Source organism: Coturnix japonica, chromosome 4 (assembly GCF_054131305.1).
Source record: "Coturnix japonica strain WE chromosome 4, WE-NBRP24, whole genome shotgun sequence".
NCBI classification, from domain to species: domain Eukaryota; kingdom Metazoa; phylum Chordata; class Aves; order Galliformes; family Phasianidae; genus Coturnix; species Coturnix japonica.
Window position 1 is genome coordinate 82,054,823 of NC_140666.1, and position 17,488 is coordinate 82,072,310.

The 17,488-nt window shown below is 41.4% G+C and overlaps 1 protein-coding gene across 1 annotated transcript in view; it reads left to right on the forward strand.

The window, feature by feature from the left end:
* Positions 1-555: 555 nt before the first annotated feature.
* CPZ (carboxypeptidase Z) overlaps positions 556-17,488 on the forward strand; it is a 34,141-nt gene continuing 17,208 nt past the window's right edge. The window contains exons 1-5 of the mRNA XM_015862938.3: positions 556-763; positions 12,904-12,927; positions 14,209-14,583; positions 15,394-15,606; positions 17,026-17,222. Of these exons, the coding sequence (XP_015718424.2) occupies positions 676-763; positions 12,904-12,927; positions 14,209-14,583; positions 15,394-15,606; positions 17,026-17,222 (897 nt within the window). The 5' untranslated portion in view covers positions 556-675. The remainder of the gene's footprint in view (positions 764-12,903; positions 12,928-14,208; positions 14,584-15,393; positions 15,607-17,025; positions 17,223-17,488) is intronic.

Here is a 17,488-nt window from a genome sequence, read left to right on the forward strand (position 1 = left end):
TGTAAACTGGCTCTCATCTTAAGCAACTGGCAAGTCCAGGTGGAGCCTGGAGGAGGATCCCAGTGTCTGCTTTGTGGGTTCTCATGTTTGTGTGCTCCTTGGATTCCCTACGCTGTCATATCGTGTTTTAAACTTGCAGTTTAAGCTGCTTATGAAACACCATTCCTTGGGAAGAAAGTTGCTTCTGATTACTTTTCTCTGTGTGTGTGTGTGTGTGTGTGTGTGTGTGTGTCTTTTCCCTATGTTTTCTCCAGGCAGTCGCCCTCAGCTCAGTGAGACCGGCTTTACTGCTGCTCCCCTCTCCCTCGGGAAAACCGCTGCATGAAGACCGAAGCGAGTGACCACGTCCCCACGATACAGGGATCCCCTTCACCCCCACTGCTACCGAAATGACAGACCGGGCTGCACCAGGGAGACAGTCGGGAGGCAGAGGGGAGGGAGAGAGCTCATCCCTCCTCCCTCTCTGCCTCAAAGCTTTTTGCTTTCCAAGCTCAAATGCTAGCTGAAATCTGATGCCTGGACTGCATATGCAGTGAGACGTGGGCATGCCCTCGCAGTGCACCGATTTCCTCCGTGCCTTGGAGAGCGAGAGCCGTGCTGAGGCTCCAAGCGGAGGAACCGCTCCATCAGGCAGCGAGTGCCACATCACTGCACCGTCTGCACAAGGGCTCCAGCATGGTTCCGAGCCTGCTGCTCCTCCTCACCGGGCTGTTTAGGGCTGCAGAGCCAGCACCCCGCTGTGAACCTGGCCAGGAGACCCTAGGTAAGGCTAACCACCCTAAAAGCCCCTTTTCCCCATTTTCCTTCTCCTGCAGATGAGCAGAGAAAAGGGCTCTAATTTCAGGGCACGGAAGGTCGATGTCACTCTTCCCTAGAGATGGGGAGATGGGCTCTTCGAGAATCTGCAGATATCTCTGTGATGAAACTGGAGCTGTTCTGGGAAAGCATGGATAGAAATATTTAAAAAAAAAAAAAAAAAAAAAACAAGCTTGTGAAGTCAGGCAATGTAATGTTTCCCCACCATTATCTCTTAGGGCCATGTGTTTTTCTGTCAATTTTGAGTTCCCAGTCAATAGGATCCGCTTTGGCATCTGGGGAATGCCATGGGCTCTCCCCTCTCTCTGGCCTTGCCTTCTAGGAATCTGGCAGTCAGATTGCATGAAGGTGAACTTTCGACCTTGTGTGTTTTTCAGCTTAATAAAATCTCCTTTCGTTCAGCTTTAGGTCACTTTTTTTTTTTATTTTTTTTTCATTTCTAAGTCCAAAGTATGAAAAGAATTATGAGGATTTGAGAGCAGGAGGGTGTGTCATAGCTTGCTATAAGCAATATGGAATTTGTGTGAATTGATTGGCTGGAAGGACAGATTTGCCCATTAGAATAAAGGTAAGACAGGAACACACTGCTGAATGGGTTGAAAGCTCAGTTCAGTAACTAGTTCAGTAACTAGCTGACTAATAAATAAAATGTTGAGTATCTTCTAAAGATATGTGGTGACTTTTCTTTACCAAATGGACTTAATTTAGCTTTATTTTATGTGGGGACACTTGGGAGGCGAATGCAGAGCAATTCCAGTGTAGTGACAAGCTCTATTCTAGGAAAACAGTAAAGGAGAGGAAAACTGCTTTCAGAGAGCTCAAATTCAAAATGATTCAGAGTTATTTTACAGGAATACAGGAAAGGGTAAAAAACCCGAAGGTGACCTTATCGTTACCCAAGGAAGTGCAGCTAAATTTTGGTTCTTAAATATAAGCCGTGGTCTGTCAGTGACACTGAACTGCTACACAACACAACTCATGTGCCATGCAGTGTATATAATTTGAGAGTACCGTTCCCACGAACATCAAAGTGAGGTCTACCACAGCCTGAAGGGATTTTATTTTTGGATAAAGCTGCACAAAGAGAAGTGTTGTAGACTATTTGCAGCCAATTACAGGAAGAGGCTGTGTGGTTTGCAGCATTCCCTTTCTCAGAGAGCTCTGATTCCGCTCCAGCTGAACAAAGATGTGCTGTGGGGTGTTATTAATCCTGGCAACCATAAAAGCAGGGATAATTGAGGGGTAATTGTGGTGGAATCTGTTTGCAGTTGTGCTGCCTTTAGGGGAGGGCAGGTGGTAGAAATACACCTTGCACATGGAAGGACTGGAAAATGGCCCTAAAGGATGGCTGATGGCAGGGAAAGTGGGCTGTGGGCATTAAAATATGTTGTGCAGTGTGAGAATGGGGTACACTTAGCAGTAACATTCTTGGACCAGGAATTAAGAGGCAACCTGGGAATCCAGAGACCTGCCAGGTTTCTTCTTCCTTTTCCAAGGAAGTAGCATCATGTCAGGTAACATGAAAACAGAGGGAACTGCAGTGCTGAACACGTTCAATATCCAACTTCAGCTGTAGTGCTGGGATTTTGTCTCTTCTTTTAGGATCACTCACACCAAGTGTAGATTTGGCAGAACTTTGTGTCCAGAGCCACAGTGCCCTGAGCTGCTGATGCAGGAGAGGAAGCCAGGGGAACCAGTGTTTCTGCCTTCTTCTCAGCAAGGCTGGGGCTTGGTTTGGAGGGTTCTCAGTAATGTTTATTCTTCTGCAACGTATTCTTTTTTTTCCAGTAAGAAATCAAAATAAGCTAAAAGTAGAAAGATCATAATGGAATGCTGTGTGCCCTTGTGTTTAGTAAAATAAGGACATGATTACTGTCACCCTACACCAGGACTGTCACCAGCATCTGGCACAAGCATCAGTGTGTGGGGATCCTCCTGAGTAGCAGCTGAGAACCATGCCATGGAGAGAGGGCAGGTCTATTCTCTGCTGTGTGCCATCACTACAAGGAATCAGGAAGCCACTGCCTCTCTGAGCAATAGGATGCTCTGTTGCCCTGTTGAGAGGCATCTCTTCCAGACTTTGATGTGTTTCACTGGCCATTGAGCTTGCATTTTGCTTATGCAAAATATAGCTTGGCAAGTTGTCCTGAAAAGTGACTAGGCTTTGGCACAGGGAGCCAATCGCATAGGTTTCTGTTTTATCTGAGCACCACATACACTGAATACTGGCGTATTCTGGTGACAATGAGTTAAATGCAGCACTGTGAGGGGAAAAAAAAAGAAAGAAAGAAAACAAACCATGGAGTCACATGCCTCAAAGCACTGAAAGCAGCTGGCTTCCCTCACAGGGACAGGGACAGCTGGGAGCAGGTCCCACACTGAGTCCGGGTGTTGTGGGCTGCCGCCTGTGGGGCTTCTATGTGGGCTCCACGTGCAGCCTTCTGGGCAGGCAATGGGGCTGTGGGCTTTGGAGGAGAAAGGGGGAACAGCTGGGTTTCAGCTTCCTGGTTGAAAGGTGTAATAGAATCATAGAATCACAAGGTTGGAAAGGATCTACAGGATCATCTAGTCCAACCATCCTCCCATCACTGTTACTGCCACAGCTACTAAAACATATCTCGTAGCTCCTCATCCACACACCTCTTAAACACTGCTAGAGTTGCTTATAGATTAAATTACATGAAGAGTGCTTGTGAGGACTGGAGCTGTTGTACCTGTTTGTTTCTCATGTGCTCCCAGCCTCTTCAGGAGGGTCCCTGATCCTAACCACTGGGAGTAGGAAGTAGAGTAGGAGGTAGATCACCTTGAGTGATCATTTTGTAGACAATCAGACTGAAAAAAAAAAAAAGCACTGCATGAAGCACTGTGCTTTTCTCCTCCCCCTCCTCAGCCTCATAGTTTGCCTTGTTTTACTGCAAAGTGACAAAGGAGAAGTTATTGCCTTCCACAAGCTCCAGGCTGGCCCTAGCTTCATGAGACCTGGGTGTTTGAGTTCAGCTGCTGTGCACATTTCTACTGCTTGTTTCCATGCCTGTGCGTGCAGAGCTTATCCAGCTGTTCTTCACAGGACTGTGCACTTCCTCCTGCATTTCTTGTCCCACAATGGGCAGGACCAGACCAGAAATGTGGCCATGGAACCGTGTGGGAGATCCCAAGATCTTGGAATCTCACTGCTGTGCCCAAATTGAATATGTCCAAGTCTTGTCAAAACAAAGGAATGCAGAACTACATCATGTATGCTCACAAGACAAGAAATTCCAGCTCTCGTAAACTTGGTTTTCATCACCAAGTCTTGTGAGCTGTTTGGATTCCCACCAGTGGCTCTAGTATTTTTACACAGTTATTATTTCTGCAACACTGGTTTTGGCAACAGTTAACATGGGAAGTGGGTCAGAAACCGCCACTTATGAAGGCAAAGTGAGTATATGTTGAAAGTATACTTGGTGGATATATTCCTTTACTGCTGAAATAACTTATGTATGATTTTCATCTGGATGCATTTTTTTCTTTGGAATACTTGTTTATGTATTTTTGAAGTGTGAATGTCTAAATACATATCAAAATCCAAACAAAAATGTCCATTGCCATAAGATATATCTAGGCTGTTAGACTCAGTAGCACTGATGATTGATCTCCTTTAGAATTTCTTGACATGGCCTTTCCCAACACACAGTTAATTTGGGGTTGAATGGAGTGCCAGATGGCTAACAGCAACCATGATTCCCTGTGGATGGCCCAGGCCATGTGAGAGCCATCCCATTCTCAAATCTGAAGCAAATATTACACAAGTTCTCCTCAGAACCAGGAGAGGCTGAATGTGTAGATGTGAGAGGAATTCACCTGCCTTCTTGTGAACATGGTGCTTGATGCTGACAGGCTACATCCTGGTCTATTTGCAGGGCTCTTCCTCATGACTTCTGTGACTGCTAAATCTCATTTGGAGAAACAACATTCTAGTTGGATGTAGCTGTCACATGTCAATGGAATTTAGTAACTTAACATTGTTCTGCCCATGAAATTTCAATCCATTTGTTTATCCTATTGCAGTTCCATTGATTTAATTGGTGCTGTTTCAGTTTTACAGGGTTATAAGAGGACAAGCAATTTGGGAGACAATATGAGGCTAAACCATGGATTTAAAAATCCTAATGCTATTATGATTTTGGTCAAGAATGTTGAATTAACTATCCATCTTTTGTATCATTAGAAAGTACCACATTTGGCTGAAGCTCAACTACTTGCAGAGGAGCCAGGTGTGATGTTAATTACAATGTCTCATGCATCTAAACTAATGAAGAGACAAGGCTGTTCTAGGGGGCTGTATAGACTGTGCTTAAAGAGGGTGGAATGACATTTTGGCAAATGCTTTGGAAAGATAAATTGAGGTTTTTATCTTGAGTTTTATCAGATGTGAGGCTCTGTCCTGCGGTATTCAACAGAAAGGTAAGCCTCTGACTCTGGTAGATCAAAGCACTTAGAGAGTGCTGTATCATTAGAAAGTGAGAACTGAGCTTTATAGAATATGCATTCACAAAGTAAAGCTATAGAGATGTCACAGATCCACATTACCAGCCTAATAGCTGGTTTCCCCTTTTTCCAGTCACTCTGACGATAACTTGATCCCTTTGAAGGTAGCAGATTTTTGGACCTCTTCAACCTTCTCACCATATTAGTTTTTTTAACACCAGCATCTTCCAGATCTGAACAATTTTCTCCATTTTTCACTAGCCACACACAAAGAAAAGGTCCCTATTTATGGTCAGATCATCTTGGAATAGCAAATGCATATTCAGCATCTGCTGCTGATGTTGTTTTCTTGTGTTTTCTCTTCCCAGCTGTAGTTTTTTCCTTGCAACAAAGAAAGCATCTCTGCTGAAGCCAAATTAAGGCATTTAGCAGGTTTTCTTCTGGGGTTATTTTCCTGCTTGGGATTTTCAGCTGGGAGGACTCTCAGGAGCAGCAGTTCCCAGCCAGAGGTACATCTAGATGGCATAGGAGATTTGATTGCCACAAGCACAGAGACAGTTGGTAGGGATGGACAGCCAGAAAGCAGTAATCTTCCTCAGCTTGTTTAAGGCTCCTACAATCAAAACCTTATTTGAGTTTCATCTGGACAGCTCTTGAGGTTGATTTTGAGTTGTTGCTGAGTGGTAAGTTTCTGTGTGCATCTTCACAGATTTTACGTGGCAGTCTGCAGATTATATGAGTTCCCATCTCCCATGGCAAGCCTTCAGCATCCTGTCATACGTCCTAGCCTTGTGAGAGAAGCAGGCCTGGAGGAGCTAGTTGCAGCATCATTGCTGTAGGAAGACCCTCAATAGCTCAATAAAAATGGTTGCTTAACTGAGCTCTAAGAAGCAGGTGGATTAGAAAGAAGGTGGGTTAATAACAAACGTTGACTTACCTTCTCCTGCTGTGATCTTACACTCAAAGTGAATTCAGATTAGTCATTAATCTCTTTCAAGTGCTTTCAGGCTTCTTCATATGGGTGTTGAAAATAGGCTTGTATCAACCCACACTCACTGAGATCCTAGGAAGCATGTCTGCCCATTTCTCCCTGGGACTCCTTCTGAGCCAGAGGAGCTGGCTTTGAATTTTAGTTAATTGCCATTTGCAGGTAGAGGTAATGCACAGGATGTGTTTGAATGCAAACTAGACAACTGGAGGAGGCAAGTAAGGAAAAGGGTTAGCATTTTCACATATAGTTCTTGTCAGGAAGCATCCAGATATTAGCTTATTTTGTAGAAATGCAGGGCATGGATTGACTAGATAGAGAGCACTTACAGAATGGGCAAAGAAAGTGGAGCAGGGAAAGACAGATCTTATCTGTCTGCCAGCTTATTTAAACAGAACTAATGAAATTCAGTCTCCTGAACTGTCTACCTAGGCATTTGTGATACACTGTCAATGATATTTGAATGTGATTCAGGAGTTCACATGATGCATTGCAAATGTTGCAGGACTGGTAATCTCCTTACCCAACACATCTCACCCCTCTCCATCTTAGATCCTAATGCTGCTGGTTTCAGTTTAGCACTCCCTAGGAGCTGCCTCAGGTGCATCACAGAATTGTCATCATAGAATCATTTGAGTTGGAAGGGACCTTTGAAGGTCATCTAGTCCAACTCCCCTGTAGTGAACAGAGACACCTACAGCTCAGTCAGCTTGCTCTGAGTCTAGTCCAGCCTGACCTTGAATGTCTCCAAGGACAGGGCATCTTACCATGTCTAGACAACCTGTTCCAGAGCCTCACCATCCTTACTGTAAAAAAAAAAAAAAAAAAAAAATTATCCTTATGTCCAACATAAATCTCCCCTCTTTTTGTATGAAACCATTTCTCCTTGTCTTGTCAAAACAGATCATGAAAAGGAGTCTGTCATGTTCTTTCTTATAGCCCCCCTTTAGATATTGAAAGGAGCAAATACATCTCTCCCCTGGGGAAATTACAGTAATTGCTGGAGTGGAAGATAAATGTTAGGAATACAGTCCTCGCCACACAAAGGCTCTGACGTATCTAGAAAGAAGAATTAACCACGTGGGCTGCTTTTTTTTACTTCCAGCTCCTTCAGTTTTCCTGGAAATCCTTTTCTGTGGCTTGGGATCTTCTCCACTTTTGATCCTGTACATGTGCCTTAGATACAGTTATATTCCTTCTGTGCTTTCTGCTTGACCATTTGCACCCTAGCCATACTATTCAGTTGTCTCATTTCACTGCCATTAATTTAGTTCTCCAAATTATCCTCCACCCATTAATACCTCCCCATGTTTCCTGCTTTTTCCTTATGCTGTAGACAGGAATGAGTTCTGGAGGTGGTCAGTGCTTTGCTGTTTGCAGGTGGTATCACAAAGTGATGCAGCCCATCAGTGTTCGCACATTACCACTGATATTAAGTTTTGCATCTTTAGTGTTAAAAGGTAAATGATTATTGCAAGGACTGACTTAATCGGCCATGTAGAAGCACAGAGAAAGTAATTCTAACATAATCTGAAACTGAAATACTCTATTTGGAAAAAGAGAGTTTTAACTATAAACAGGCTAAAATGAATACATATGCCTTCCTATTTAAAATAGTAAGAAACTCAGAAAAGTGGTAGGGGGTGTGCTGCTCTGTACAAAATAAATCATCTAGCCTTGTTCAGTCTGTCAGTCATTACAATGCAATTGTGTAAGCCTTACTGAATGATTTAGATATTTTGAATTTATGATCACCCTTGGGCTTATTCCTCTAGTGCCTAAGTCTCCTATTGGCTTTGCTTTTGAAAAGGCAACAGGCCAAGCCATGGCACTGGAGGTAGCTATTGAGATCTATTGTCTGTGTTAGGGTTAATCACAGCAGCTTGCTGCTTTCAGTGCTGAATCATCAAGGGGAAAAAATGTAATCTTGGCAGTAAAATATGTATGTGCTGCATTGTAGATTTTCAAGCTTGCTTTTGCAAATTAAAACCAGAAGTGTATGTTATAGAGAGGGCTCAGAAAGCTTGAAATGGCTTTTCTGCTCTTCAGTAAGTGACTTTATCCATAATCCTAAATAGCAACTGTGCTACTGAGAGGGTTTTTGTACCTCTGGTGGAAAAGCTGAAGTAGAAAATTAGTCATAAAAAATTGAAAACGTTGTTCTGAATAAGGAAGAAAAAGGTCTCTTTGTAGCAACCTGTCCACAAATGGGACTATGAGGAGGCTGCACTGTCTTCCTCTGAGCCCAGGAAAGGTTCTGCTCAAAGAACGGAAAAGCATTAGGCTTTCTCAAGCATAAGAATCAGCAGCTGAAGTCTGCCAAGTTAATCTGGAGGCCTGAGAAACTGTCTGTATATTATTGTCTGTTGTTACTCACAAGAAAAAGAGAAAGGGGGAGGCTGGCATTGCTGAAACAAGCTGCAATTTATTTACTGGTCATTTCTGTGCACAGGGACCCAGACCCCATGGGTGCAGGGCTGTAGGAGAGACTGCAGTTCTAGGGCTGGGCTCTGAGAGACAGTCAGGAGGCTCTGACCCAGCTACGTGCATCCACACTTCATTTAAGTACAGGCACTGGAGAATTATCTTTGGCCCTCACAGAGCCACACCCTCCCAAACAAATGCAAGCATTGGCATTAGGAAATGCAGGAAATGTCCAAGGAGCACATCAGCATACATACACATTGAAATCTTACTCTATACCAGACTTTTTCTCTCTTGTTTGGATGTATAGTAACTCCTAATAACCTGGAAGATCAGCCTGCTTACTTGTGTGTGTTTACATGACAGAGCCTTGGCTGATGTATGGTTCACATAGCACCTTGTATGGGGCTGTGGTGGACTGAAGTGCCGTAGGCTGGGCAGAGCTGGCTTTTGAAATGACAGCAGTTGCATAAATGTCTCTGGCAGAGGGAGACAGGGAGAAAAAACTGTGGTATAGTGCACATACATGGTGTTTAGAATCACAGAATTGTTAAGGTTGGAAAAGACTACTGAGATCACCTAGTGCAGTCATCCACACACTCCCATCTCTGTATTTCTTGAACACCTCCAGTGACAGTGACTCCATCACCTGCCTGGGCAGCCTGTTACAATACCTCACCACTCATGAGAAGAAGATTTTCCTAACATCCAACCTGAATATCCCCTGCTATTACTTCTCATTCTATTACTAGTTACCTGGGAAGGGAGGTAATGCCTAACCTGCACCTTGATATAACCACCTTTCAGGTAACTGTAAAGTGTGATAAGGTCTCTCCTGAGCATCCTCATCTTCTAGATCTAAGTCTAAGCATAGCTCTAGGTCTAGAACAAAGGAGGAAAGAGTCAATTTTGCTGCTTGTCAATGAGTGAGACTTGATAGTTTCAAGCTCATGAGGAGCACTGCAGGCCTAAAGTAGTGGGAAACAGAATTCAAGCATGGATTTATCATAAAAAGCTTCATCTATTATTGAAAAATTGCCCCTGCTTATCCATTTCTGATATAAACAGCTTCAGTTGCCACAGGTAAGGTACATGTCTACATGGATTTGGTTTCCTCATCCAAAAACTAAATCTATCTTCTTTAATCAGTGTTTTTAATAATGGATAATAGCAATATTACATTACGGATTTCTCCCCTGTATAAATATGATAAAAACAACCAAGTGTAGAAACTAAGTAGCAGACAACCTGAAACCAGAGATATCTTTGTTTGCTGTATTAATGTCTATTCCTGCTCACAACACAATTCAGACCTCTCATGAACTCAGCTGCAGGATATGACTTAGCAGAGTTCTACACATCTGTTCCATCAGATATCCACTCCTTTACAGTACCTTTCTCTCTGGCCAGCTGGGCAGAAAGCAGCATCTGCTAAAAGCAGCAAAGCTGCTTGAAGAGCATGAGCATTGGAAAGCAGCAGCAACAGCACCATGCCCAGACCCTGCCTGGCTGCATTTTCCCTTTGATTTCCTCTGCTTATTCCATCTTGTTGCCAGAATACCTTTCTGCTCCAGCTGAATAAGCACAATATTGGGATACCATTGAAAATATGTTTGTGCCACGTATGAAACTGACTGATGGGTATAGCACTCCTGCACAGTAATGGTGGTATGGAAAACTCTGTATGACTCAGTATCATTATTTGATCATCATATACCAGGGAGACAAACAAAAAGGACATTTGCAGCAGGTCTCAGAGCCTTCCAACAGGGAAAGGTTGTTACTTTGAGAAAATGTGAGGAGCTGTAGAAAGACTGTTCCTACTCCCCAGATGAATCCATGAGGAACAGTGCACACATTTATCCAGTTTAAAATTAGATCAGCTACAATGCGGTCGGTCATTTCTTAGTCTCCCTTCAATGTATTAATTCAAGATATTAATTTCACTGAGGGACTTGAGTAAGCATAGTGATGATGCATTGATGGTTGGACTTGGTAATCATAGAGGTGTTTCCCAACTCTGATGATTCTTTGGTTCTGAGTGTTCATTCCTTTCTCCTTCCCATCTAGCACTGTACAAAAAGCTCTTTTCTGACTATCCCCACGTGTAAGACAAAATGTAGGACCTAGCTGAGCTGAGGCTTTTTTAGGTGTGCTTTAACCTTAGTAAGGGATAATGCCAAAACAGGGGAAACATATTGAAATCCTGTGACAGAAAGCATTATTGATGAACCGGGTATTGTGTATTGCACTAGCATAATGAACCAAGCCAGGAAAAGTGTTTTCATGGATACATTTTTTTCCAGCTTGTTAGTTACTAGAATTTGTTGCTGTTGGAGATGGGCTGTTCCTGCTTGGTCTGATCCTTCATTTATTTTATGAGGAAATGTGGATCGATGACAGTTCATAATATAGAACTAGATTCATTTCCAATTAAAAGTCTGCCTCCAACATAAAATTCCAGGCTTAATTTTGTTCTTGTTAAAATGATTTTATTTTGGCTAAGAAGTGATCAACTGATTAGCAACACATATGCACATGATTACATTTAAACAAATTTGCTGGGAGGAGAATTTTAAACTTCCCTTAATAAGAAAACAGAAAACAAAGCTCAGTTCACTCAGCAGAAAGTGTAGGTGTCTATACTTAAAGTGACAGTCAGAACAAACAACAACATAGATTCCCCAAGATATTACAAGACCCTTCAGTGTTGGAAGAGCTCAAACTTAATGGCTTGGCTTCTATGAAGCACTGATGAAAACAACTTAGTAGCAGTATTTTTCTTTAGTTGCCAGAACCAGAGAAGGACAGTATAGAATTGTTGGCTACAGGAACAAAAGAAGACTCCCCTGGGTCATCAAATAGAGTTACTCAGAATGAAAAGAGCTTGTTTATTTGACCTAGTAAATAGAAAGCTAAGAGGATCTGACTGCTCTCCATAAACACAGAGAGAAGGCATGCACCGGGGAGTGCAAAGAGCTATTTAAGCTGAAGGACAATGCTGGCACAAAAATACATGGATATAAACTGGCCATGACTACTTTTAGGCAGAAAATTAAAAGGCAATTTCTAGCTATTAGATGAGTGAGCCTTTGGGAAAGCTTTCCTGTGAGAGCAGTTAGGAGGCAAATAATTAGTTTCAAGATGTTATTAAATGGATTATAAAATGCAGTATCTAGAGATAGTTTCAAGTCAGATGGGAAAGAAATATATCTTCTTACAACCAGCAAAAGCTTATTTTTTCCATGAGAAATTTATACACACAGGATTATGTAGGACCAACAGATCTGTCAGGTGAAGATCCATAAAGCCTGTTAATATTTACATGAAGACTCCTGTGATATTTTAGACTAAATCAGGTTCCTGAATTTCCAAATTTTCCTAGGCACATAAATTAGAGTTTTAAGCATGTCCAGAAATGCTGTCAGGTTGGCAAGATTGCACAGCTCAGTGTCTTTTTAAATTTAGTCTCTGTTTCTCACACAATTACACTTGTATGTATTGTCAAGTCCTCCCATCTTAAATTGGCCCTAAGACTGACTGGATGATGTTCTTTTTGGGTTATGCCCTGTGTACGCTCATTGCAATCTGTTCTGTCTTATTATACTCTATTTCCAATTATTTTCTTGTTTGAGAATCTCTCTTTATTGATTTAGGTGAAGCGGGCTCCACATTCCAACAGCTGTTGTAGAAATACATGTCAGAGGGGCTCCTGTTTCTGGGGAGCAGCAAGTGGAGCAAACTGTGTGTGTTTGTGTGTACAGTTAACAGTGAACATCAAACTAAATTGGCAGGACAACAGGTCAAGAGGTCTGGGAACTGGGCATTTAAGAAATTGTGATCCTGGAATGGATACTGGAGAAACCAGAGGGCTACTGAGAGACCAGAAGGTCCAAGCCAACTACTGAGGAGATCAGGGAGCTTGGGTGTTTGTAGCAGTGAGACCCTGGAGGTGAGCCAGCTACAAGATAGATAGACTAGTGTGTGTGTGTCAGTGTATGAGCCACTGATATACCAGCAGATGCAGGGATCAGCTACTAAGAAGACCAAGCCTAGCTAGTGGAGAATCATATGTGTGCTTGTGTGTATTTATTTCATGTATAATGGAGATGCAGCAGTCCTAGTGGGACTACCAGGTTGAGCAATTCCTTCTGTGAGGTGAGATAGGTGTTGCTGTCCTAACGCTATTTTATCTTCTTTATTTGCAGGTCAATGCCAAACTGCACAGAAAGGTACGATGTGACTTTGCTTGCTCTCCTTGGAAAATCTCAACATCTTAAGTATTTCTTTATTATTTCCTGAAAAGTTTTCTAACATGGATGCTGTAGTAGGTCTAGTTCCTAGAGAGATATCTCTCTCTCAAAGAGGAGAACTTTGCCATTTTGACAATTGTATCATTTTTTACCATTCAGAGACATTAGCAAGATAAAGATACTAAAACCTAGGTCCACTACTATAATATCCAGAAATTTTATGATGAGACGTCTCTTCATTACTTCTTTTTCACTTTTGAGTTGGCTGGAGGTGCTAGCAGCATTTTTCCTTCCTAACATCTCTTATCTTGATTTCTTAAAGTATATTAAATTGCATGTCTGTAAGCCAAGTCACAGAATAACTTGTGAATGCTTGAGGCAATTTCAGTCAAACTTTGCAGAGAGGCTGAAGTTTCAGAGAAATTGAACTCTGTCAAATTTTGGTGGCCAGGCAAAAAAAAGAGATATTTCTTCCAGTACCTTCCCCATGAAGGAAAAACGTCAATGTAATCTCACACGTTATTGGTAAATCCATACTCAAAGTCAAGGCTGGTGAAGAGAACATAACATAAACACACCTTTTTCAGGATCCTGTGTTTTTTCATTAGAGCATTAGGTAGTCTTTCCTTTGGAAACCAGATTTTGTTAATTTTATAAGTATATTTGTTCCCAATGCTCTTATTAAATGAATTCCTATATGGGCCAGGCACTCCTGTGTTGGTGAATGTCAGTGGATGTCATGTTTTCTGCATGGAGGAATTCAGTGACATACTTCTTCATACACACTGGCACATTGGGCAGCATTTTGTCAGACTGCTCCTCTGCTGCCATCTGTCACACAACAACAGAATTTAATGGAATACTGTTGGGAAGGTTCAACCTCTACTGTCATACCACCAGCATCTGCTTATGATGTTGTGTTATGGGCCAACATAATAAACCAGATGCATTACTTTTGGAGCATCCCTCAATCAAAATATCATTTGAATTCTGAATGATATCTGCTTGTATCAGACTGTTCACTGTCAATCTCTGGCTTAAGCATACTTCTCATCATTTTTTCTGTAAATGTTTTTGGATGTTGATTCATTTGAGAGTATTGCAAACTGCCTCCAGTCAACCTGTGAATAAGAACAGAAGAATGTTCTTTAAATGTGTTATTTGTTATATTGTCCTTGAACTCTTCAAAGTACTGATAATAGAAGCCATTTTTCATATGTTCCCCCTTTTTTTTTTCTTTTTTTTTTTTTTTTTCCATAGCAAAATGCGTGGACATCTCCTTAAGCTCTTGTACAGATGTTACCTATACTCAAACGATGTATCCTAATTTCCTGGATCAGAAGTCTCGAGAAGTGATTGAGTACAGCTCTGAGTATATTCTCATAAGTGTGCTGCACAACTTGCTGCAAGGAGAATGCAATCCAGATCTGAGGCTCCTGGGGTGCTCAGTGCTGGCTCCACAGTGTGAAAAGGACAAAGTAATAAAGCCTTGCAGGCATGTCTGTGAAAACCTGAAAAAAAATTGCCTCTCTGCTTTTGATGCAATAGACATGGCCTGGCCCTACTTCTTAGACTGTGATCGTTTTTTTGCTGGGGAAGAAGAAGGGTGTTTTGACCCACTGGCAAAGCTGCGAGGTAAGGAAAGAAAGGAAAGAAGCAATGTTGACACATCTCACTCAACTTGATTGGAAAGTTCTCATCTCAGTCAGCTTGAGGTGCCTACAGCACAACACTTCCGAGCTTGTTATATTTATAAACACTTGCAAGGTGTGATTCATTTTTTTCCACCTATTTTAACCACTTAATTAAACTGTGCTCAAGAAGTACCCATTCCTCTCCCTTTCATACAAAGATCAAGATAAGCAGTTCAGTGCTAGATACTTGGAATACTGACACGTGTTTAGATAAACCTTGTCCTATGTTTCAGCATTTTGGGCATCTGTCTATATATTTGAAACATTTTCTAAAAACATTTTATTTTTAATTTAAAAACTGAAGGTTTGAGGTGCGCATAAATTCACAGCGACCTGACAAGCTCAGTTTAGTTATCTCATTAGTGACAGTTGCAGAGTTTTGTTTAGATGAAGATCTAGACTGTTCAAGATAGCTGAATTTCATCAAAAATGAATTTGATCTATCAGATTCAGAGAGAAAAATCTGTATATTTATGACTAAAGTTTGCTAAGTATGCCAAAGACTATATTACAATTGGATATTGCTCAATGTATGTGTCAGTGTGCATACGCATTACTATATTTTTTTTTCAAGAAATATATGCCAAAATAAACAGCATAGGATGTAGTACACAGAATTAAGGCTTTGACTGCAGATTCATTTTCTATAATTCTACTATCGAAAAACATATTTTGTGCAAAAGCGGAGGTATTCATGCAATCCTCTGAGCATGACAGCTTTTAAATGCTGTCTTACATTTTTTCTTTGCAGGAGAAGTAATTGTTGAAGACGATTTGCCTTCAGACTTGCCAGCTACTTTTATTCAGTTTAAGCATCATTCATATTCCCAAATGGTGAGCACATTGAAGAAGACTGCTTCTAGATGCTCCCATATTGCAACAACTTACAGCATAGGTCGCAGTTTTGAAGGAAAAGACCTTTTTGTCATTGAGTTTTCAACCAAGCCTGGTCATCATGAACTACGTGAGTTTTATTAGTGTTAATTGGGTTGCTTAAGGGAAATCCAATAGACTATTCATCCTCTTTAACAGGCTGTTACTAAAATGTATTCTCAAATTACAGTGATAGGAGATGATTTGCTGCAGTAATTATTGCCCAATTGCATTTTCCTGAATTATTTGTTCCTATATATATAGCCATGTACATAGGCACATGGTATGACTATTATTTTTTTATGCCCAGTTTGCAAAGATTTTGGAGAGTTCTCCAGCAACCAGGTAGATGTTGCAGCACTGAGCTACATCTAAACAGATTTTTAGGCTTATTACCTGAGGTAAAGCTTCTGTGTCATCTGTATGCTATGCCCCTGGGGAGGCAGAGAGGGCATCAGAGACTGGTGTCTGCTTTGTTTTCTCTCACCCACACTAACTTGCACGATGTGGAGATATTCTGGGATGCCTTTGAACTTCAGCAAAATCTCAGAAGAAATCATTAACAGGGCAAAGTTCTAAACTCCTATCTGTTGGCCTATTGTTCTTCTTTTCTTATAGATATTTCAGGACTCTTTTCTAGGTGGTACTCTGTTTGCCGGGATAATACAAAGCCTATGAAGCAGGCTTTAAAGTAAAAACTGTGATATAACATGGTAAAAGATGGTAGTTTAACACATCACCTAGCATTTCATTCTAAATCTATTGCTCTGTGTTTTTCAGGACGTGTAATTTTGATAGCCTTATCAAGCCGGCACAATAGCTCTGTGCCAGCCCTGCTTCCAGGTCCAGTGCTAGGGGCTGGATGGGATCATAGATGAAGATGAAGGGCTAGACAGGAAAGGATGCATCTATTTTCTACTTTCCATTAGTCTCTAGCAAAGGATGGAAACTGAGAAAATAGCTGCAGAGAATTGTGAGGTTATGTGTTACTAATAGTTCTGTTCCAAATCTGTTTAGCCTAAAAGCCACTTTTAATGCATTACCTAACTTACGTTCCAAATACGTGGGTAATATATTACACATCTGCAGGTCATTTCTAAGATGTGTGGCAATACAAGGCATTGAAGCTGCCGAAGCTAAGTGAGAGTGCCAGGGGTGTGTTTTGTTCTTTTCCTACCAGCTTGACATTTGCAGCATCACAACTAATGAGCCCCATTTTGTCTTAAAAAACAAAACAAAACAAAAACCTTAGAGCAATGATTGCCCCTTATTGTATGTGATCATGAAAGTATGGATCTTGTTTTACACATCCAGAAAGCTCTTTAAATCATTGCTGGACTGACTTGTAAGGGAGAAAAATTCATCTGGAGTTGGTTTACTGTTTACAGCGATGTATGCATTAAATTACTGTAAATAAAACTTTCGTCAGTAATCTGTCTGTGTTACTCTTCTTTTGGAAGACATCCAGGTATAATCAAATTAAAGCATCTCATTGCTTCATATTCCACAGTCAAGCCAGAATTTAAGTACATTGGCAATATGCATGGAAATGAAGTTGTGGGAAAAGAACTGCTGATATACCTTGCCCAGTATCTGTGTTCAGAGTATCTTCTTGGGAACCCTCGCATCCAAACTTTGATCAATAACACCAGAATTCATCTCCTGCCTTCACTCAACCCAGATGGGTATGAACTGGCTGCAGAAGAGGTAAGAGACTTTATAAAGAAATGTTTAGTTTTTTCTGTTTCTAAAATTCCCCCTAGGAAAATACAAACTTTAAGTAAAGGACAGAGTGCTAATAACCAGCAGCTGGGCTCCCAGGCTGCTATGGGGATAGGTTCCTTTCTGAAGACAGTGTGAACACACATTCAAAGCAACCAGAGCCATGTTTGCCATTTTTCCTCCCTGCATGCGTTGACGTGGGAATGACTGTGCTACTTTTTCACACATTTCACAGTCTCTGTTATCAGTTC